Below are 24,991 nucleotides of genomic sequence, written 5' to 3' on the forward strand. Positions count from 1 at the left end.
CTTTACTAATTTTTTACTGAATAGCTTTACTTATATTTTGCTAGTTTTGTTTTATGCAGTAGAATCTGGATTATTTCGATAACAAAAAAAAAAAAAAAAAGAAACTAAATTAGGCTTAAATTCATGTAAAAATAAGAAAGAGAGTAAAACAAGAAAACGTTGGGATAAAATGTGTTTTTAAATAATCCGTGATAAAAGTTCACGATCATGAAATGTTATCAATATTACTTAATTAAATACTTACTAAAAGCTTGAACTCTAAATTTAAAATATAAATAAAATTACTCAATAGAAGTTGGTTAATGGAGAGCATATTTTCAACAGCTGTTCCACTGATACGATCCATAACTTAATCCCGTTTACATGCGGTTGTTAAACTTGATGAAGAACCGTGATACATTTTGGCTGCTAGTCTGCACGTTGCACATAGATGATTTATGAATGTTGATTGTTCATATGTTGCTTGAAACATTGAATTATATTAAGTGTAATATTAATATAATTTCTAAATAATAATAATAATAATAGTTTTGGGGAAGAAAGAGCGCAAATTAAAGAATCAACTAATTATTTATGTTTTATTTACTAATGGAAAAATTCAATGATTAGCATTTTCAGAGATTTTTTTTCCATAAGTTCAAAGATTAGAACAACGTCCAACCTATAAAATATACATGCAAAAGTAAATACTATGAATCGAAAAGAAATTTGCTCATTCAACAATAAAATAACCTCTATATTACTATTATCAAAAAGTATCCTGAATGATAGTGTAAAACAAAAAGTATCAATTTATTAGTAAAAATGTATTGCATCTCCTTCAAAGTCATTCTACCCAAACCCATTTCCTTTCTGCCAACGGTTCATTCAATCATCAAAACGTACCTGAAAGTCGTTTTTGAGAAACTGCTTCAGTTTGTAAAGAATTTCCTTTTACCTAATTGATGGACTCAAAATAGTGATTACAAAGAAGTCATTTCAGCCATAGAATTAGAAAAGAGTCAAACGGTGCCATATCAGATGAATGCGGAATTGTATAGTAGCCTTTGTTGAATGTTTACTTAAAAACTCAGAAATAATTGTTCTATGTAGAGATGCATTATCACGGTGCAAAAACTACTCATTTTTTCACCTCGTTTCAGGGCCTTAAATTGCTTCACTCAAAACACTTTATTGATTATATGGCCAGCTGATTCATTATAATAGTAATTCATAATTATCATTATCATTAGTCAAAAATATCTTGATTATTCAATGATTTTGACGTGATATCTTCTAACTTGATTTACTTTTTCAGAGCATACACTTGAGTCTTGAGCTATTTCTGTAACAAACGCATATAACCAAATTTCATCCCTAGAAATAATGCTTTTTAGAAATGAATCGCCTTAAAGTAGTATTTCTCGGGCCACTTGTAAATATTATAGTTATTAGAACAAATTTAGAGTTCTTTGAACAACCCTAGAAACGGCGCATTGCAGCTCTAAATGGTTTTTAAAAATGGGTTGAAAGGAAAAAAATGATACAGAACTTGTTTAATAATGTCTGTTATTGTTAAATGACGATTACCAAGCCCCGATTCCTTGATCTTATCGAAATCTTGCTCATTAATAGATTTGCCTACCAGATCGTGGATCATGTCCACAATGGAGCCTCTACCATCCTTAAACTTATTACACCATTTAAATGCTGTTGTTTTTGCTAAAAACTTTTTTAAGTTTTCTGCATCAATTTCAAACGAAAATTAAATTTAACATATGCTTTTTACTCACTAACATTCACAATTTCAACAAAGTGAACATTCTTAACAAACAAATTTAGTTGCTAGCAATAAAATATGATAAATTCCTGACTGTTGCCAAACGTTTATAGAAAACGTAGAAATATTTCATAAAACTTTGTAGGCGATATCTACTCTAGATGCATTTTAGATGAAACATTCTGGATACTTTTTGATGAAAGTAATATTGTTAACATTGTTAATAACTCATTGTTTGGAATGAGTTTTAAAAGGCACTCGAGTATAAAAATTTAAAGAAAGAAATCACAATTTAAAGTCATCATCATTTACCACAAAAATCTTGCTAATATAACACAGAACCATTAAACTAATATGCTTAAATAACACAAATACCTCTTCTAGGGCTATTGAAAATCAAATGAATTACATCACAAAACATTATAGTTATTTAATTCAGGTTAATATTCACAATAGGACACTGAAGTAATTATACACCAAAAATTACATACAGAATGTATTTGTTATCCGCATAATGTAATTGAATATTTCAAGCATGCCATTGCACTTTCTGCACCTTTAGTTCGTTTGTGCATGTGAATAGAACCCCCTCTTTTGAATCCCTGCATTTGCATGCTCAATTTTCGATCCCTCTCTTCTGCACCTGTGCACCCTTGCAATAAGTAACAGTTAATTATATTTTGTATAGCAATAGATAAATAACATAGCTGTTATGTGTATTATCATTTTTTATTAATCTTAACAATTTACGAATTTGTGCTTTATTTTCTATGGAATAATTTAGATTATTTAAATCGTTAAAAATATCTTCCTATTTAGATTATAATAATGACGAAACAAATATCTATTTCACTAGAATATATTTAAAAAAAATTTTTAATTAAATATTAATATATTAAGATCAAATCTTTCTTTTCTGATATTAATTTCTTTCTTTATAAATAAGAGTTATAATTATTTATTTAGAATTTTTTTTCATAAATAATAACGTAGTTTGTAATGAGATGTTGAGAGTGAAAGTGGATTAAAATTACAATTTTTGCTTAACTGAGTAATACATTATTTAAAATGATATCAAATGTCTAAAATCTTAAATAAACTTTCTACAAAATGGATAAAACTGATTTTAGCTACCCGATTTTGACAGCATTTATGAAATAACATTTTCAGAGTTTAAGGTGGGTTTACACTCGTCCAGTTATAAGACGGTCAGTAGACAGCGCATACGCAGAAAGGAACTGATTGCGTTTGTCACAATTTCATAAGACAGATTCAGGCAATCTATGTTTGGCTATAAATTTCTATTTCCACTTTCTGAATTTTTCTTTTTTACTCAGTATCGTATTAAAAGGATGGATATTTACACAAAGAAACATAGTAAGATTAAAAAAAAAAAAAAAAAAAGGTCAACATACCTAAATTTGGAAAACTATAGAAAACAAATGACAAATAAAATGAAAAAAATAAATACAACCTCGCATCAGAAAGAACAAAGAGCAAAAAATGACGGAATTAATCTATGGTAAATGATCATTTTTTCAAGCCAAAAAAAAAAAAAAAACCCTCCGCCAAATTCTACAAACGCATGCGCAGTAAGAAAAAAAATACAATACAGCGGCTTATACCGTCGAGACAATTACTTGCCTTCGGCGCATTTTTCAGCCTTTCTACGCATGCGCTACCTACTGGGCATCTATAACTGGCCGAGTGTAAAACCGGCATTAAAAAACAAGATGTCTAGCTCGGCTTTGAGAAAAATTGCGACTCAATCCACTTGCATTTTTCACGTCTTAAACTTAGTTATATATATATATAGAAATGAAGATTAACTCTATCAAGAAACACAAAGCTTACTGTGACAATCTCTTTGTGGCAATCTATACTTTCATCTCCAAGGAAACCTGTCTCTGCTTTTGTGTACTTTGTGGGCAATGCATCTAGCCAGCTTCTATGTAACGCTCTCATTACTGATGCATTATGATTGAACTCGACTTTGAATGTTCTCTTTCCCCCCTTCTTTTGTGAAAATGCATTAATTTCTGTTATTTATAGCATCTGTTTGATTATTGTTGTATTATAGTTTTATGATACTGTGTGTATATTTGTCATAACATTTTATTTTTATTCAGCTTATAAATATTAAAGATTAATATTTACGTAATGTCGATTTTTCATGATGGAATGGATTCATTTAACATACCTATATTTCAGGGAAAATTTTATCGGTGTAATGATGAATCTAAAATGACGGAAGATGAATGTAGGTTCGTAAATTTTAGATATTCTGTAGCGAATTTTCAGCCTCTTAGTTTTGTTTTTATGCTTCCCTGTTTATAAGAAAATCTTAATTCCGCTCATGAACTGTATTGAAGTGAAATTTCTATAGCAAGATGGATGGATCAAAAAGAAACGTCATTCTGTGACATTAATCAAAAGGAAACATCAATATATGGAAGCAACAAATAGGAACAATGCTATATAAAAAATTGTGCTCATTTATTTTTGATGCGCTTTTGGTAGTTAATGCAGTTGAGGTAGAATGCTTGAGCTCAAGTTCGTATCAGTATTGATGCATTGTCACTAAAACAATAATTGCGTACTATAACATATTTATTCACTTTAATAAATATGTTATATTTATTTTGTGCCATTAAAATAAATTATATAGAAAACTTCTAGAAAAATTCAAAAATATAAAAAAAAAATACCAACTGAGTGATCAAGTTAATTTCATTTGAATAATATTTTAGAATTTCAAAAATGAATAATTTAATGCATGAGGAACCAACTAAGAAATAAGGCGCATCACATTGATAGCGATAGTTATAGAAGTTTCACTTCAACTGTATCTTTATAATGTTAAAACATTTTTTTTATTAAAAATAGAAATTTGTCACGATATTACTATTGAATGCTTACACAGAAAACACATTCTTCGTGCACTGAAGGGAGATTTGGCATGTATATATTTTCCCAAGTTTATCTAATTGCATTTTTTATTTTATTATGTATATGTTATTATCTAAAAGTTTCAATATAAAATTCAATATCTTGAATTGCAAAAATGACATTCCATTAATTGTTTGAATATTGTGCGATATATTAAATAAATTATTTAAATTATGTTGTAAAAACTAAAAACTTGAATTGGTTAGGCCAAATCAGGAGAATCCAATTTCATATTGAACTTGAAGTTGCATAATATTGTCGAGTAGATAAACCTTGTGTTAACTAAAGTCGAAGATAACACTCGCTCATTTCAACTCGAGTCTTTATTCAAGGAGCTAAACTTTACATCTGTTTTTATCCACAAGACAACATGACTCGAATCTTCCAGATTTAGAAAGATACAGAAATTAAAATAACATTCTAGAACGAACGGGAAATAACAGAAAGTAAATCAATGACGAAGCAATTTCTAGGCGACTTGCTTACAGTCAGATACGAACTTGCGAACTAGCACTTTCAATTCGTAGCATTCTACTACTGAACCATTCAGTCTGCGCCAAGTTCGAACAAGTTTCGTTACAATATTAAGGGGATATCGATCTTTGAAAAAAACTTAATTTTTTAAAAAATAAACATTGAAAAAAAATGATGCTGAATGATTTTAGATTACATAGAATGCCTCAAATATATAGTATTTTTAAAACTTGTTTTAGATTAAATGAAAGGGTATTGCATTGGGTTTTTTTCACATTATAAATATCAAATAACAAAAAAAAACTTGAATATGCATTTGGAAATATATCGAACTGGAGATGCCCTAAATCAATTGCAAGTTTTTATGCTAGATGAAGGATTGATTTCGAAAATAGGCTGTCATTCTAACCTCTCAGAATACACCATTTCACGAAGGAATTAGTAAAGAATGCAGCATCATGTTAAAACGTGGAAAGCTTTCAAACATTTTATGTGCCTATGCTGAAAATTTGACAACTATTTCAAATGTAAAGATTTGTCAGAAACTTCCATAAAAAATATTCCATCTTAAATTACAATATTTAAATTAAATTTAGAATTGGAATAAATAGCTTGATTTGATCGCTATATCTCTATGCTGCTTCCATTCTATGTTGTTTGCTACTAGTTACTGTTTTAAAACTGTAAAGTATGATGCCTTTTGTGATTACTTTTTTTGACAAATACAGAAAAGAGTGTTATTTTTATTTCCAAAATGAATCTTCATCTCTTTTCCAGAGGCCAATATATTGTGTATCAGGGTAGCGAAAATGGCATGAAAATAACTATAGAAGATCGAGTGTGGGAAAATAATGAATTTAATTTTGATGATGTTGCCAAAGCTATGCTCAGTCTTTGTACAGTTTCAACTTTTGAAGGTTGGCCGAAGTAAGTGCATTTGCGAAAGAAAAAAAATGAGTATATATGTATATTTTATATATGTATATAAAATGCATATTTTTGAAGTAGTTTCGTGACCGAAGAGAAAGATACTTTGAATTTTAACTTCGCTGTATTCCATCCCGGGAGGCATAATGTAAGTACAAGCAAAAAATGACGATTCACGTTAATTTACACTCGACACAAGAGCGAAAAGAGGCAAACGAAATATTTATCCCTATGATTATATATTATGATATTCTGATAGAAATTTCCTATACGTTTCAAATTTACAGGTAAGGGAATTATAGGGATCTTTTAAAAGGATTTGTTTGGATAGACACAATTTTATCCCTCCTCTCGGAGCGTGAGAACCACTGATTTAAGCACTTTTACAGAGCTTCTGAAGTATTAATTAAACAAAAAAGGTGGAATTCGATCAGTAAATAAAAGAACATTTTAGAATGAAGTGAATATGAGCTAAATGAATATAAAAATTAGGAAATTAATTAGGATTTAATTTAGATTTAGAGATATCCTTACATGTATGTATATAAAACCTTTGTTTAAATATAATAGATAATGTGCTCAAGATATGATATTCAATAATTATTCGTCCCTTTCTGTTTCAGATTACTCTATGTGGCAATCGACTCCCACGCGGAGAACGTTGGCCCAATTTACAATCATAATCCACTTGTAGCCATATACTTTATCGTCTATATCATTATAATTGCCTTTTTTATGGTTAACATTTTCGTTGGTTTCGTCATCGTTACCTTTCAAAATGAGGGTGAGCAAGAATTCAAAAATTGTGAATTAGATAAAAATCAGGTAAGTTGAACGAATTTATTTGCAGAAAGTAAACCTTTTGTGATAGTTGTGAAATGAATGTTCACTGTCTCATTGTTAAAAGATGGTTACTCTTTTAGATGAAGAAACTATCGATCTATAAAAAAATCATTATGAAATTCAATTAAAAGTAAAAATTTCCTGAACCAAAATTAATAAAAGATGCATTGTATTTAGAGAGCGCTAATGCTGCTGCAACTAAAAGACAAATGAACTTAGCCAAATCAGAAATAAATAAATATTGCAGAACAAATGCATACAAATGTACAAATAATACAAATGCAAAAATGGAACCAAAAAGAAAGAAATGAGGAATCAAGCCTGAAGACTTTTTCAAGAGCCACCCTCAGGAAGGGACTCAAACCAGTGATTGTTTTCTGTGGGGGGTCTGACTTTCAACCAAAATATTGACCCTTCGTGACGAGAAAAATCCTCAGAAATTCAGATTTTATAGATAAGAATTAGTATCATAAAATCAAAGACAATAAAATATACAATAATAAACAAAATAATATTTCAAAATTTTAAATCTGAACAAAGACTACAGCAAAAATGAATAAAATCAAACTACAAAAAGACAATTTAATCATAAAGTCTCAATAAAAAATAAAAGCAAGCAGCATACCAGTTAAAAGTAAAAATTCCAAAAAAACTTTTTGAAGAAAATAAACCCAACAGTGCAGACGAAAAGGTTAAACTATATTCAAATTTCCCGCGTTTAAAGCTACATACGCCTACCATGCTTGGTAAAAGTGTCTTATTTCTTATGACGACATTTAACTTAATAATTATTTATTTTTAATTTGGTCTTTTAGATGAAGGTCATTTAACATTATGCTTGACTGTTAATCTTTTCAGAGGAACTGCATTGAATTCGCTCTGAAAGCAAAGCCCGTCAGACGTTACATCCCCAAACATCGAATACAGTACAAAGTATGGTGGTTCGTAACGTCGCAGTACTTCGAATATTCTATTTTTGTCCTCATCATGATCAACACTTTAGTTTTAGCCATGAAGGTAACTGCATGGGTCTTTTTTTTCCCACTTTGCATTTAATTTCACTGAGAACGGGAAAATTGTTAATAAAATAAAATCCATATATCTTCAGTTTATAAACTGTTACATATTTTGCTATATGTTTACTGAAATATCTTGGATTTAAAATAAATTTGTTTAAATAACTATAAATATGAATATTTTGAATTGGGACTTCTAGTTTGAAATGGTCTTCTTAAGCGACTCTCTTAAACTCTCTTTGATTTATCAAAAGAAAAAACTGTGCAGGTACTTTAAATATTTGTTACTTATTCACAAAATTATCCATCTTAAATTTACTTATATAAATGTAAAATCTTGTTACTTATCAAAACTATCCGAATCTTTTTTTTTTATTGACCGAAGACTATTGAAAATATCCAGCGCTTAACTACAAATGTTTTTAAATATAACATTTGGTATTTCACCTCATTCTCCTACAATGGATCTGAAATCGTTATATGTAATTTCAGCTATAAATACCATGCTTTAGATATCCTGGCAAAAAAGAATCCATTGAGTTAACTATTTCTTCGTTCATATCATCTGTTCATTGAAATTATATTAATTTAGGCCCTAATTTCGGAATTCCGAGTACCATTTTTCATTTCTAAAAACCTCCCTACACGGTATATGTTCCCTTTTTGTAGTAGAATCTAGTAGCCTTCACGACATTTTCGTAGAATAAAGGTCTTTAATCTTAACAATGGCGACTCAACCTGCACAATTAATATCCATTTAGTTCACATGATTTCTCATTGCTAATCAAAAAATTATGCAATAGCGTATAAATTTAATTGTGAAAATTATATCAGCCATGTAAACGGAAAGATATATTGCATCGATGTCAAAAATAACTTTGTTATAAAAATAAAAAATAAAATATTGAATTTAATTAATTTAGTTATGGAACTTCCATTAACTGGCAAACTTTGATACTTGTATTAATTAATTACGAATGTGAGACTTTAATGCTTGCTATTGTGTTCTAATTGTTACAAGTTTTATATATTTTTGGATGTGATACAAAATATGGAATGAAATGTCAGTGTGCATGTCTATGTATAGTGTCTATGTATATGTCAGTGTACATGTATATGTTTTATTTAGTAAATCTTTCAAAATAAATTCTTCAAAGTTTTCTCAAAATGGTGCTAAAATAATGTCATTTGGAGTCATAAAAGAATCATAAAAATTATATAGAAAAAATCCAGAATTTATGATATTAGTTGAATATGTATCTAATGAAAACAAATTAAAAATAAATGTATCATCTAAATAATGCCTCTCTGTCCATTATTTCATTATTTTAAAACATTATTTTTAATTTTAAAAAGATGAAATTAAACAGTAAAATTATTTCTCAGAAATCTTATTTCGATAGATAAAATACTGAAAACATTTAAAATACAATGTAAATATGCAAAGTAAGCACGCCAAAGCAAAATATCAAAAAAAGTAATTTCTTATAAAATACAAATAGTATAATAAGTAGTAAAGTCTTTAAAATTTGGTATAACTATTGAAATCTTGGATCACGTGGAAGTATAGTTTGTAGACGATTTAAATAAAATTATAGAATTTTCGTCACCAGTCCTTCTATATTTTATACTTAATTACACAAACTCGTCGTCTTAAAAATATTTCTTTTAAAGCTCAAAGTGAGATACAAAACATATGCTAATATTTCTATCTATTAGTTCCCAAATTTTTAAATCAAATATCTAAAACACGCTATCCATTTTTGTAATAATTTAATGGAATTGTCATTGGTTTGAATAAAATACTTTCTTTATTTGGAATTTTTAATGTGCAGATGATTCAATTTATTTTACATCAAATATGAATATTTCCTCATAATTCTGTTGTATTTAGTATTACGGTCAGCCCAAAGAATACACATTTGCCTTGGATGTAATGAACATGATTTTCACCGCAGTTTTTGCCTTCGAATTTCTGCTTAAGCTAGTAGCTTTCAAATTTAAGGTAAGTGAAAGGACTGTTTTCTATTTTATATTTTGCAAGTATGTCTGATATTAAATTGATTAAACTTTAACAATATTTAACTTTAAATTTATGTATTATTTTTCCTTTGCAATAGAACTATTTTGGTGATGCCTGGAACGTCTTTGATTTTATAATTGTCCTAGGGAGCTTTATAGATATAGTCTACTCAGAAGTCAATGTAAGTCAATGAAATAATAATTTTATTAATCTATACTTCATTGTATGTTTGTAATTGTTGTTTCATTGTATGTATTGTAAGTTTCTCTGCTCTAATTTTTTTTTAATTCATCTACTTTCAGCCAGGAACAAATATTATCAGCATTAACTTTTTTCGCCTTTTTCGAGTGATGAGATTAGTTAAACTTCTCAGTAGAGGAGAAGGGATTCGAACTTTGTTGTGGACTTTCATCAAATCCTTTCAGGTAAGACTTTTGACTGTAATAACTCTCCTCAGATCTCAGTGGCTTTCATACCTGCAATTTCTCGTAATGGAATATGAGTCGTAAATATAAATTCGGTTCCGTGATATATTCGTCCAATTTTTATCATTTTTCCGTTATAATAATTAGTCCTAATAATAATGTAAATGAATACTAAATGAGCAAAATTCAAAGTGTAATGCATCAAAAATAGCTAACAAATGCTGTCTGTACACGCATCACTTTGTCACATTATCTCCTCTCAATCCCATAATCAATGTGACTAAGAGGTTTAAATGTTCTTTAACAGTTTACTTTATCCACACAATGTGATGATACTAAGAAAATATACCGTTTTTTCGATTTTGTGATGTAAATTCCGCTAAAATTGGGTAGTATTGAATAAATATATCTTTTAAAATTCTTACATCTCTATGTTTGCATGATACGTATTTTCGAGAATAGGATGATGGTTCATGTGGCATTCTCATCATCATTCGGCGATACAAAATTTACGCCCGCTCCCTTAAATACTTGAGATTTTAAGCAGAAAGTTCATCTAATGTGTGAGTTTTCAGTAATCAAACCTAGTTTTGTTTTTTAACTTTTTTGTACTCGAAGCATATTGATATAAATTTGCATCTTTAGATAATTTAATCGTTTCAAAATTGTCTCATAAAAATTGTGCCATAAAAGTTTGGAATAAGTTTTATAAGATTAACATTCATGAAAATAAAAGATGAAACATTTTAAAAGTCTGCCATTGATTCTAATGCGCACTATCATTCAACTAAATGAAATAATGATTCTTTGTTGATATCAAATGAATGCGCAATGTTTATAAAGTGAGCTTTGCTTAAAAGAAAAATTTTCTCAGAAATCAAATTACCTCTTCTGTGGCTGCTGATTATAATATTAATTCGTCGTAATTAAAAAAAGAACTTTAGAAAAGAGATTTAATCATAATAGAACAAAAGCATAAAAGTTGGAACAAATTTTATTACATATAGTGAGTATTTATAAAATAGCATATGAGTATTTTTTAATTTTTAACAAAATACATTTCTCTTTCAGGCGTTGCCTTACGTAGCTTTGTTAATAGTCATGCTTTTCTTTATTTATGCTGTTATAGGCATGCAGGTAAGAGAATCAATCGGACCAGTTTTATAGAGACTAAAAATAAAATTATTTTTTCTGCATTTTAAGATACAACATATTAATTATGTTGCCATTTCTCTTCCTTTTAGATGTTTGGCCGTATTGCATTAGATTCGTCAACGGCAATTCATAGAAACAATCATTTTCAAACTTTTCCACAAGCTGTTTTAGTTCTGTTTCGGTAAGAATATCTTCGAAATTAATCCTTTTTATTATTAATGTTATTGATATTGTCAATTATCCATTTCGAAGTGTTGGTGACATTTATTTGTAAGTTAGTTTCCATCTAGTCAAACTTAAATAGTGCGATTTTTATTTATAAGGCCCAAAGACTGTTGAATACAACGCAGATCCGACAAAATGGCGTGCAAAAGTGTACATCTTATGATTAATAAAATATTATATGGCACTGCTTACATATGTACAAAATTTTAACATATTTTCAAGTTATTAAAATAGAAATAATCTCGCCTAAATCTCTTTATAAATATGTAATGCTTGAGATTGGAATGTGAATTAGGATGGTTTTTTTTTTTTTTTTTTGGAATCAATTTCAACACGGTAGGCTTAGAACTCAGTTTATAACCCATTTTGTGGTCACATTATCAGTTCATTTGTGCAAATCCAATTACTTATTTATAAATAGTCGTGGAATAAATAGTAGTAGAGCACTCAGTTTTGAATGATTTCGAAATATAGAATAGATTGATTGAAAAAGAAGGGCACTTCACAATGATTGCTTTTGCATTTAGAGTATGTATTTATTTTAAACATGCATTGAAATTTGAAATAATGAAGGAATAATAATGAAACAATATAGATTTTGAAGTTATTGCTTGATATTTTATTTTGATCAAACATTAAGATAGTGTTTATTGGAATTCAAAACATTCATTAATGTACAATGTTAAGGTTTAGAAGAATCTCAGCGTAAAATCATGATATGGGTAAGTAACACAGAGAATATTATGAGTCTTTAGAAAGTAAACATAAAATACATTTAAATATATCCAGCCTTCATTTTTTTACTTCTTCCCTCCGCCACTTGCTAATTATTTTTGTTAATTTGAACCTCTAATTAACTTTATGAGGGTAAGTACTAGATTAATACCGCGCTATTTTAAGGCATTACCTTAAAATTTTCTTTTTTATTTATTCCTCATTTTTTGAAAAAAGCGATGTTGTGTCATTCCACTTACATTCAAGCCCCATAATATCCCTGTTTATATTCATATATTATTATTATTATTATTATTATTATTATTATTAATGACTTCATCACTATAAATAATCAGATAAACATAATATTCAATGGAAAATTTCGATCATCAAAATAATAATATCTTTATCATGAATGAATACTAAGAAATGGATGGATCATTATTAAAATTATTTTATATCTCTAAAGAGAAAGAAAAAGTGAGTTCTAAAACTTTTTATAAATATAAAATATAAAAAAGGCACTTTTTGTAGTTATCAATTTACTATACAAATTTATGAAATTCAAACTATTTTAAATTTGAAAATAATAGAATGTATTGAAGATTTTTTGAAGATATCGATCATTTATTTAGATTATTCATTCATTTGTTATTCATTATCATTCATTAATAGGGCAGTTACTAACTAGATATTCCTTCAGAAGGTTCTTCAGAGTTTTCAGAACATTAATATCAAATGAATCCTCATACATAAATATACGAGTACCATTCTTTTAATTTATATAATTGGAGACCAATGTGTGATGAAAAGATGTTTGAAGATAAAATGTTTCGCAGAGAATCATTGTAATAGAGGACTTAAATAATATTGACTCTGAAAACTAAGAAAACAAACTATTTCAAATTCATATCAGTCTTTATATTTCCTCTAACAATATTTTTCACCAACAAAAACGCCGTTTTCTTTCAATGTCTTTACAAATAAAAATCAAGGGGATCTATGATATCCGCATGCCATTAAATGAGTAGGCTTCTTATTTTAGAAAATAGGCTCATAACTTGTCCAAACTAAGTTAAGTTTCAATTATAAAAGTTGATCTTCAAGATAAATTTTAGAAAAGAACAGGACTCGTTCCAGAGAACTAACGTCCTTGTGTTGCAGATCCGCTACTGGCGAAGGCTGGCAAGAGATCATGCTTGCGTGCACCAACAAGCCAACAACAAAATGCGATCCCAGGTCGGACGAATCTTTCGGGGACGTCTGCGGCTCTGAAGTGGCGCTGCCCTACTTCATCTCTTTTTATATACTCTGCTCATTTTTGGTAGGCACACTTTCCGCTCGTATAGTTACACTCTGCTTTTCAACAATCTTTCACATTTCTTAAATCAAAATTGAACTGTTTATTCACTAAAAGCAGTTATAAATATCCGTAGCTTTCTCAAATTTTTCTGATTTCATCACAGCCTTCAAAATGCTTGAATAAGTTCAACTGAGTGTGATCTTTTTCTTGTTCAAAATAGAAATCACTTCACAGTGATATTAAATTATTGGATTCTGTTATAATGACAATCTTGTTGTTAACCAGCTTTCAGTAAAGGAGACAAAAAAAATTGTTATCCAATAATATTCAGAAACAGAAAGATTCTTCTGCAAAATTAATAGCTAGCAGAGTCAATTTGTGAGATCATATTGCAATCAAAATCACACTGAAAAAACAATTGAAATATCTAAATATACATCGTCTTACGCTGTTTTTCTTCGAAGGTTCGCAGCAAACACTTGCTAAGAGCTGGATGAGCATAAGTCGATTAAATTTTCTTGCTGTTTAATTTGCAAAGGTAAAATTATGGGACATACAAAATTATAATTTTTGTTCGTTTATCTATAAAAGCAATTTGATTGGTTTACTCACTAAAAATGTTCAAAATGCTTGATTAAGGTTATTTGAGTGTTATCTTTGTCTTGGTCAAAATAGAAATCACTTCCCAGTGATATTTAATTTTTTAATTCTGTGATTATGATAATTTTATTGGCAAACGGCTTTCAATAAAAGAGACAAATAACCAACTATTGTCCAATGACAATCAAAAATCATAATGAAACGAGCAGGTGGAATTCATTTGAGACATCAAAATCACATTGGAAACGCAGTTGCACGGTTCATACAGCATCCAAATACACATTGGTTTATACTGACTGATGTGTGACATTCCTTCTTCGAAGATTCGCAGTGGATTCTGGAATTTAAGCACTTGATAAGAACATAAATTGACTATATTTCCTGGCAGCCCAATTTGTTAAGGTAAAATTGTGGTGGATACAAAATAATAATTTTTATTCTTTTATCTATAAAAGCAATCTTTAACTACAAAATGTTATTTATTTTATAATTAAAAGAATTAATTAACTTATTACATCTTAACTTCAATATTACTATGAACGTAAAAGTGTATTGAAAATTTTTGTCGTTATTTAATATTCAAGACATTGCTTTATCCTTGTATTTGAAACTTTATGTCTTGGTTATAATTCAGATTTTGTTAAAGGATATTTAAAAGTTCGAGATCTAATGGCATAGCTTGAAAAGGAACTAAGTGCTAAATGTTGCAAGACCATGTACCTTCAGCGGCCCGAATGTTTAAATAAGGTTTAAAATTACGAGGTCTATCGAAAAATAGCTCTCATATAGTTTCAAAGCATTATAATTTAATATAATTAAATTAAATAAAGCCAAAAATTATGTAATGTCTGGATCCTGCAATTAAAACTGCCATTTGTGTCACGCAATTGAAATTTCTGAATAAATCCTGTATATTCATATATCCTAAAATCCTTCAAATGGAAAATATATTTCTTCTTCTAAATTTTTTATTACAAACAAAAGAATGACAAAATATCAAAGAACTTTCTAAATAAATTGAATTCTTATTGTATTAGTTCTTGGTTATATTTTTGAAATTAACTCTCTCAACATTTCTCCTTAGGTTATAAATCTTTTTGTAGCAGTCATCATGGACAATTTCGATTACTTGACCCGTGATTGGTCAATACTGGGTCCGCATCATTTGGATGAATTTGTTCGGTTGTGGTCTGAATACGATCCGGATGCTAAGTAGGTTGAAATCATTTAATTGTGTTTAAAATCTATATTTGCCATCTAATTCAATAATGCATAGAAGGATTTATCATTTTAATGACACACTAAAGTGACAAAATGCATTCTTGCAGTATAAAGCTTAATGATGATAATAATAACTTCTTTTTACTCTCCATTAATTTAGAGGAAGGATAAAGCATTTGGATGTTGTTACTTTGCTCAGAAAAATTTCTCCTCCATTGGGATTTGGAAAATTGTGCCCTCATAGAGTAGCTTGTAAAGTAAGTTTGATTTTCTTGCTACAAATATAATTATAATTTTGCTTCTTTTTCTCTTTCAAATGAGTCATCATTCATATTTTTATAATTAAAAGGCATCAGTGGCTATAAATGATTTAAATATAAATAAGTGTCGTTAGTGAGTTGAACTCTTTGGTTTCTTCTTTGTGTATAAAGTAAAATTAAAGAATTGCTGTATAGGATATAGAGCTGTGTCATTATTGTGCAAATGATATTGAGCACTTTTATTATTGTGTAAATGGATATACAGTTTTGTTATTATTGTGTTACTAATATAGAGCTTTGTTATTGTGTGAATGGTTAGGGCTCTGTTATAAATAAAAATTGCTGGAAATGATAAAGAATTCTGTTATTATTATTTTTTATATATTATTATTTTTCTATAAAAAGTATAGAAATTACATTTTTATGTATTTTTATTAACATTGTTATATATATATATAAATAATTTCAATATTGAGATGTCGGGGAATTTGCATATGAACGCAATAGACTAAAAAGAATCTTGAAGAAATTCCATGAATTACATTTACAGGTTATTTAAAATATCTAAAAAAATGAGAGTTTTATTTGAAATAAAAAAAAATATATTAAGCATTCTTTTGAAAATGAATTATTCAGTAATCGTTCAGGCTTATTGATGCACATTTTCCTACAACTTTATTATTAGAATTATTCCTTTTTATGAATAATTATTTCCATCTGTCATAGATTTGAATTGAACGGCAACAGCTAGGAATAAGCTGTATGAGCCTCTCCGTATATATCGGAAATGTAATGTCTTTAATATCTCTCCAAAACAATATGAATTACTCTGTTTTAGATAATCGGTATTTTTTTCTTGAAAATTCTTTTCTTTTAATGCCACAGCACATTTCACCGAAATGAGTGTTCAACTATTTGAATATACAAAATATACTATACATTTTATTCCAAAAAAAATTGATTCGATATTTTAATCATCTATTTTTTAATGCATTCAAAGGTTTACTAGCCTTCTAAATTTTGTCAGTTAGAAGACCAGTTTATGTCGTATTAAAATGTGATTTGTTGTCATTTCAGAAACTAGTATCCATGAATATGCCTCTTAACAGTGATGGAACTGTTATGTTTAATGCAACCTTATTCGCTTTAGTGAGGACATCCTTGCATATCAAAACAGAAGGTAAAAATGGCGCACATTTTTTTGAGAATTCATATTTCAAATACTACATTTTTTTCTACAACCTGCTTCTTGTTTTTAAAGGAAATATTGATGAAGCTAATGAAGAACTACGAGCGGTCATCAAAAGGATATGGAAGCGCACAAGTGACGAGCTTCTTGACCAAGTGGTTCCACCAGCGGGAGGTAGGTAATGTTCCTGTTCTCTCAGGATCCCTAGTGAGTCAATATAACTTTTTATTTATGTTTTCAAACTCACCGAGAAAACAGGTTGCACCAGAATGGAATGTTAAATAATTGTCAGTAAACAACATGCAACAACCTCTATTAACTATTGAATCACATTGTTATATTGCACGATATGTACAAATATCAACAAGTTTAGCGCCATGCCTGTTTTAGAATTCTTTTTATCTAGCTCGGTATCTTATTTTTCAGAAAGAAGGATCTTGCCATAAAAATGACAAAATAGTTTATAATATTCTGTAGAATCTATAAATAATAACTAATTTTATGTGTACTGTGTTTAGTTAATATTCATCAAACTTTTTGCTTAATCTAATATATAAAAATTAATTTTTGTTTGTTCATATTTATGCGCAGTTTTACAGTTCATTCGATTGCAATTCGATTGCAGCGTAAGCAGTATGTTTGTTAACTTACTGCTTACGCTGCGCGAAGGTTATAGGCATAATACAATTATTATATCTAATAAATAAAAATGAATTCTTGTTTGTTCGTATTTTATGCGTTACCGATAAAACTTTGTCAACTTATTTCTTTGACCTAGAAAATCCATGTTTTCATATGGCAAGTTGTATGGTGGATGCTCACGAGTCAGACAGCCAAGAATTCTATTTGTTTTTGCTGAAGACGGAAAAACAAAAAATATTGTCTATCCTAAAGTACACTTAAATAATAAAGTAAAAAAATAGAATAAATATTATTTATACACCTCCTTTATACATCACTCAATCTCAATGCACATATTCCTTTTCGACAGGAAAATAAATATCATTCTTTTTATCATTCCTAATTAACAAGACAGCTATTTCAAATTTCAAACGATATTTCCAAAATTATTACGTCATTCTTTTTATCATTCCTAATTAACAAGACAGCTATTTCAAATTTCAAACGATATTTCCAAAATTATTTCGTCTGTGACAGCAACATGTCGGATACCAGGTAGTTAGTAATAATTAAATACTTTTTATATTTAAACAATTTTAGATTTTTAATGGAGTATAATTTTTAAACTGTGCATCGCCCATGAACAGCTATTTATCTGTCAACAGTTAATACGTCTACATCATTAGTTTAAATTTTACTTTCACACTTTCATTTTGTTTTCCATCCAAAGATTATGTCATTTCGACTTATAGTTCCTCCATAAGCCATAAAGTCTTGTATTTTCTGCATTTCACTTCTTGCCTTTAAATTCGAATGTACTTGATGAAGCCCCCACATCGGATTGCTTTTGATCGTCATACATTTTCAAGGTGGCATCAGCATTCCTATGTTATAAAAAGAAAAATATTAATTCAAATAAAAGCCTTTACGTTATAGAGAGATGTTATTTAATATTGTCAAAAAAATCATATCATTTTTAACAATTTATGAAACCCAACAAAATTTTAAATAAACATTAAACAGATTTCAATTTTTCTGGTGATTTAAATAAAGGATTCAGATATATGAAAATAATAGGAATAAATTCTAAGAAATTTCTTTTTTTCACATTTTTTATACATTATTTGAAAATGTTCAATTAAAATTTCCACCATGGTATATATATATGCATATTATATATATACCATGGTGTATATATATATGCCCATTTCGTCAAAAGTATCCGGACACCCAGTGGTATTAATATGATGTTGGTCCTCCTTTTGTATCGATGACAGAATACACATGTCTGAGAAGATTTTCTACCAATTTTTGATAGGTCGCTATAGGATTTGACTTCCAGTCATCCATCAGAGATGAAGTAAGTGCTTCCAGTGAGGATGGTAGATTAGGCTGGCTACGTAATCGGCTCTCTAATTCATCCCAAAGGTGTTCTATGGGGTTTTGATCAGAACTCTGAGAAGTCCAGGCCAGATTTTGAATACCCATTTCGTCAACCCACGTCTATGCAAGCCTCGATGTGTGAATGGAGCATTTATCCTGCTGGAAGAGAAATGGGTAAAAAAATATTACCATAGAGTTGGGAGTGCAGCATTGTCCAGAATGTCCACATACATCAGAGTTCATGTTTCCAACCACAGGAACTAACGGACCTATGCCAAACCACGAGAATCACCCCCCCCACACACACACACACCATCATTATGCTTCCACCACCAAAGTTAACAGTTGGCACAATGCAGTCACTAAAGAAACGTTCGCCAGGCATCCGCCAGACCCAGACACGCCCATCCGACTGCCAGACTGTAAGGCGAAATTCATCACTCCAAAAACAGTTTTCCACATGTCCACAGTCCAATGATGGTGAGCTCTGCACCATTTCAATCGATGTTTCACATTCTGTGGAGTCATGTTCGACTTGTGTCGGCTTCACGACCATGGAATCCCAAGTAACTCTCGAAGAACAATCCTGCTGCTAACACTAACGCCTGATGAGCTTTGGAACTCGAGAAATTTCCACCAACGAGGACTTGCGATTTTGTTTCACTACACTTTTCAGAGTTCTGCGACTGCGTTCATCAACTTTTTTCGGCCTACCAGTTCGTTTTTCTGCAGTTTCACTGTCTCGACGTTTCCACTTCACAATTACATCATCCACAGTGGATTTAAGTTTCTGTAAAATATCATCTCACGAACTGATTTTCCACAAAGGTGGCATCCCACTATTCTGCTACGATCAAACTCACTAAGTTCCTTTGACTTACTCATAGCCTCACAAACATATATGCAACCTGACAAACCACTACTAACGTTTTTATAGCTTTCGATTACGCATCAAATTGCGTCACTCGCTAGAACGACTTTTTTAAGGGGTGTCCGGATACTTTTGGCTGGATAGTGTATATATACAATTTAAAGGATTTAAAAAGGAAAAGAAGGAGAATGCAATTGGTGGAAAAATTGCTGTTATATAAAATAATTATTTTATCACACCTATTATCAAGACATTTTTTCTAGAAAAAAATATACTTAATAATGTAGATTTTGATACAAACGGATGTCGTATGTAATTTCAAATTTGTTAGAATCACATATGGGTTCACAACTAAAGGATTGCTTTTATTTGGGAAATATGGTATGGGCACATAAGAATCTTCTCACTAATTTCGTTTTGTCTGTATTTTTCAGCTGATGACGATGTTACAGTTGGAAAATTTTACGCTACATTTCTCATACAAGATTATTTTCGTCGTTTCAAAAAAAGAAAAGAAGAAAGGTCACATGAAGCAGGAGGGAAAGGTCAGGAGACCACGGTGGCCCTCCAGGTATTTGGAAATTTTAAAAATTCGGATTTTTCTCGTGATCATATTTTACTTATTGAAGTAGAAGAATACGTTTAGATCCATCTGCTTTGCATTGTTAAAAAATTAGTAAATTAAAATAGTTTTTTAAATTTTGTGATTTTTTTAAAGATTTTATTTTGAGTAGATTATTGTGGTCTTTTATTTCATTTCTAATTACAAATTGTAAATAATAATAATAAAAAAAGTAAGTATACATTCAAAAATAATAATATAAATGAACCTGGAATTTTGACTATTATTTCTTATTTTAAAACTTTATTTCGATATGATGTATGAAGAATTATAAGTATTAAATACAATGTTAAAGAATCTGATGTATATCAAGAGAGTAAAAACATGGAGTGTACAGAAGAAACTATGTTCTAAATAACTATACTGTTATTTCTGTTATTGACATTGTATTTTTGAAAGAAAGTAAAAATAAATAAACAGTATCGACGTCTTTATTTTAATACTATAAAATTTACATGACTTTCAATTTATAATAATTTTTATTTGATTACTTTTGTAGTTTATTAATATGACATATTTTGAATATTTTGTTAATAAAATATATTTATATTTATAGTACAATTGATGATTTTTAAAATTATTGTACTTTTACACATGTATTATGTGCATTTTGCATGTGTGTTGCATGAAGCATGATTCTTGCATTGTTTCTTTTATATGTTTCCCTTTTTACCTCAATGTAATTTTTCCCAAATCAAAATAAACGTGCTTAAAATATTGCGAATATAAAGCATGTAAAGAATGCAAAAATAAATGTGCAAATGCTGTAAGCCTGCAATACTTAATCAAATAAATGATGAGAGGCACTAATAACAATTAGCAAAAATTACAAAGCAAAATCTTATAACAAATAAGAACTTCAGACTTTCTATTTAGAAAACTAATAGCATTAGTTTAGTGAAATTTTCTTGAAATATTAACAAAAAAATATGCGTTTAGTAAATTTTAACCATTTTAGAATACATAATTTGTGGCTGGATCATTTTCTCTATTGAAATTAGATACATTTATTAGTAGTATTATAACAAAAACGATGTATTGTATTAGATTCACTAGTAAATGATAACTAAATAATCAATACTTATATTTGATTATAATAACTATAATAGATAATAAAAAAAATTTAAGAAAAATAAACGTACATTTTTTTTTCTCTGTTCAACAATCAATTTCTCTTAATTTTTCATCAGCAAATGACCAAAGTGCCAATTTAGCAAAAAAAAAAAAAAAAAAAATCATATGGCTTAAGGTAATAAAATGTGATTCTACATAATGTAATAAAAAATGTATACTAAATATAGACAAGATATCAAAATTAAAATTGAACCAATAAAATTGATAATAATTTAAGAGTGTCCAAAATAAAAGCTGAGTAAAATACCCAATTATTTTCTTTTCATCTCGATGATGAATATTTAAAATGTCCAATCTCGTATTTTTACAATGAATTTTTGATTTTCAAATGTTCAAAATAGTAATTATAAAAAAATGTGTTTGACTCGAATTCACATAATGGCGGCAAATGGCAACTAAGATTTAATCTGTCCCTTCGCAGTCATCGTATTTCTTTAACAATGGCGATAGTATCACGGATATAGAATTGTTTTCCATCCCGGCACTATATTTCTCAAAAATGATTATGACTGCACAAATGTCTCGTTTCGATACACGGGGCTACTAGACCTCTCTCTATCAACGATAGCACTTCTGCCGCAATTGCAGAATTTGGAATATTAAAATCTGTGATTAACTTAATGACAATAAATTTAAAATCAAAAATTAATTGGATTCATAAATCGCAGGTGCCCCTTAAACAATAATAAATATCCCAAATAGTTATAGGTCGTGGTGGCCTGGTGGTAATGTTTCAGATTCGAAACCCGATTCCACCGATGAACCGTCTTGTAAACGGATCAGGTGAAAGTTAAATCCGTCGAGACTGAACTTCCTCCCCCTGGTGTGGTGTGGAAGTTTGTAGAGAAGTGCTCCAGCTCAGGTGACGCCCTCGTCATCTGACTGCAGTTCAAAATTACGAGGTCAGTCCCAAAATAGTTCTCGTGTTGCTGTAAAACGAGACGTTAATATAACTAAACTTCTTATATAAATTGAACCAATAACAAATATCACAAATAATCAATAACCATATTCGATAAATGTCTGATCTGATTAGGATGTTAAAGTAAAATTTAAATTCAAACAAACTAAATAAATCATACTTAACAAGTTGTCGTAAAAATTGCATACTATTGCATTTATTCATGTTCGCTCCTGCAAGCTGCAGCCTCCCTCTCTAGCTTTTCTTCCTCTCGCATGTCTCCTCCCCCAGATTCTCCGCATGACTCTTTCTCTTCTGCATGCCTCTGTTTGTGCTCTGTTTACTCGTGAGTCAAAGTGTTGTGTTTGTTGTGTTTCGTGGTGACCGTCCTGTGTGTAACACCAAATAACCTTAATTGTAGCTCCTCTCCATTGTTCAGGCTGGACTGCGTACGCTGCACGAACTTGGGCCTGAAATTCGGCGAGCCATATCCGGAAGCTTGGAAGTCGAAGAGAGCGAAACCGTTGAGTCAGAACCTGCACATAGGGTTAGTTGAGGACTTTGAGTTCGAAATCAAAGTGTGACATTGCGAAATTTAAACTCTTTTTAACTAATCTAATTATAATGAGCGAATTAAAATAATTTCTGAACTATTTATACATATCTCATCCAATAAAAATATTAACTCATTTCAATTCTGATTTACTTCAAAAATAAATTAAGAAAGTTTAAAAAAAGAAAAGAAAATCAATTGAAATAAAACCTTAACTTTTAAAGCTTGCAAACTTTCTAATTCTTCATAATAAAAAAGATTAGAGTTTCCATTCATTAAATTATATTTGATGATTTCTATCTTATTCAAAACCTGTACAGAGTAGCCATTCGTACTTTATTATTTGCTAAGGGCATGTGTAATAAATAACACTCTGTTTTTATTTGCTCTTTAGCAAATCTATTTATCAATTATTCATTCTTAAAATGAGTTTGAAAGTATCGACATTTGATGATTGTTGCGGGGGGTTTGCAATTACATTCATAATATTTTTTTGTTTGTTTGTTTGTTTTTTCGCTTGATATGAATTCTATTTATATGAAATTTCAATTTTCTCACCAAGTTTTGTAATGTTAATTCTTGCATGTTCATCCACTGGATTTTATATGTCATTTAGTAACTCCAATGAAATTATTTAACTTTAATTCAAAATCTTTTAATAATTTAATTTTGTCATAATGCGTATAAGCAGAAAAAATGAGTTTTATTACATGTCAGCAAAATTTACTTACCAATTAGAGAGAATGAAAATGGATTTAACAATATTTTAATGAACTCTAATTTCCTAAATTAAAAACAATTTTTCATTTGTAATGCTTTCTGTATCATTTGTAAGGTATGTTTATGTGAAAATGATCTTAAAGTTTCAATTCCATATTTAAGAACAAAAAAGAAACTTAAAACAAGTAGAAAAACACGAAAAATAAATATCATCAAGCTAAAATAAATTTCTCCAAAATATGTCACAAATCAATGACAAAATCTATGTTTTCTGAGATAACTTTGAATAATAGTCTCTTTCTGTTTCGTGCCTCAACACAAAATATATTTCCTGTTTTCGGAAACAAATGAATGCAATTCTGAAATGTCCAAATGCATTGCTTTTGTGAAACTAACGCTTTGTAGCTTTCATTCTCATGTCATCTTTTTCATATATTGTATATGTTGCGGCCAAAGCCCGAAGTTTGGCCAATTCGCGTTTTGACCAAGAGGTTTGGCCAAAGTCCGAAGTACTTACAATTAATATTGTATATTCTACTTTGGCTGGCCATTTCACGAAGTGGCCGGGAATCCTTGGCCAAAGCTCGATGTGATAATCGTAGATGTAATTGCAATACCAAGAACGGAACAAATATCTGTAAACGTAGGAAGAATCAACGTTTATGCAATTCGAAATGCCATGGAAATTCAACTTGTTGTAATAAATGATATTTAAAACACTATCGTAATTGTTTTCATCATGTGAAATTAGTAAAATTCACTGTTAAAACAGAATATTTGAAAATAAGTAAAATATACTCATTCTTGAGTACTTCATGTTGTTATAATAGCTCCGAGTAAAATAGACTTAAATTTGAGAAATGCATGTATTCACTTTTTGAATACGTGCAGGTATTCGAATATGAGTATGTTTTCTTCTTTTTTTCAAATCTGCTGAAATTATGCAAACCTAAATTTGCAAAAAAAGAAATCTCGACTGACATGGTTGGACCCAGATGGATTCGAACACAGACCATTGCGCTGCCATCTAGTCTAATCCGCACAAGAACGATGTATTCCAAGAAATATTTAAGGGTGATCGTAAATCTTTTTCTACCCCATAG

The 24,991-nt window shown here is 29.4% G+C and overlaps 1 protein-coding gene across 1 annotated transcript in view; it reads left to right on the forward strand.

Moving 5' to 3' along the window:
* Window positions 1–24,991, forward strand: part of LOC129964288 (muscle calcium channel subunit alpha-1-like) — a 293,395-nt gene that overhangs the window by 237,225 nt on the left and 31,179 nt on the right. Inside the window, exons 26-41 of the mRNA XM_056079056.1 lie at window positions 3,971–4,023; window positions 5,960–6,109; window positions 6,733–6,934; window positions 7,811–7,969; window positions 9,863–9,973; window positions 10,089–10,172; window positions 10,294–10,416; window positions 11,488–11,553; window positions 11,661–11,752; window positions 13,675–13,834; window positions 15,498–15,625; window positions 15,795–15,891; window positions 16,972–17,074; window positions 17,156–17,257; window positions 20,393–20,529; window positions 23,055–23,162. Coding sequence (XP_055935031.1) covers window positions 3,971–4,023; window positions 5,960–6,109; window positions 6,733–6,934; window positions 7,811–7,969; window positions 9,863–9,973; window positions 10,089–10,172; window positions 10,294–10,416; window positions 11,488–11,553; window positions 11,661–11,752; window positions 13,675–13,834; window positions 15,498–15,625; window positions 15,795–15,891; window positions 16,972–17,074; window positions 17,156–17,257; window positions 20,393–20,529; window positions 23,055–23,162 — 1,875 coding nt within the window. The remainder of the gene's footprint in view (window positions 1–3,970; window positions 4,024–5,959; window positions 6,110–6,732; window positions 6,935–7,810; window positions 7,970–9,862; window positions 9,974–10,088; window positions 10,173–10,293; window positions 10,417–11,487; window positions 11,554–11,660; window positions 11,753–13,674; window positions 13,835–15,497; window positions 15,626–15,794; window positions 15,892–16,971; window positions 17,075–17,155; window positions 17,258–20,392; window positions 20,530–23,054; window positions 23,163–24,991) is intronic.

This window comes from Argiope bruennichi, chromosome 3, assembly GCF_947563725.1.
Source record: "Argiope bruennichi chromosome 3, qqArgBrue1.1, whole genome shotgun sequence".
NCBI classification, from domain to species: Eukaryota; Metazoa; Arthropoda; class Arachnida; order Araneae; family Araneidae; genus Argiope; species Argiope bruennichi.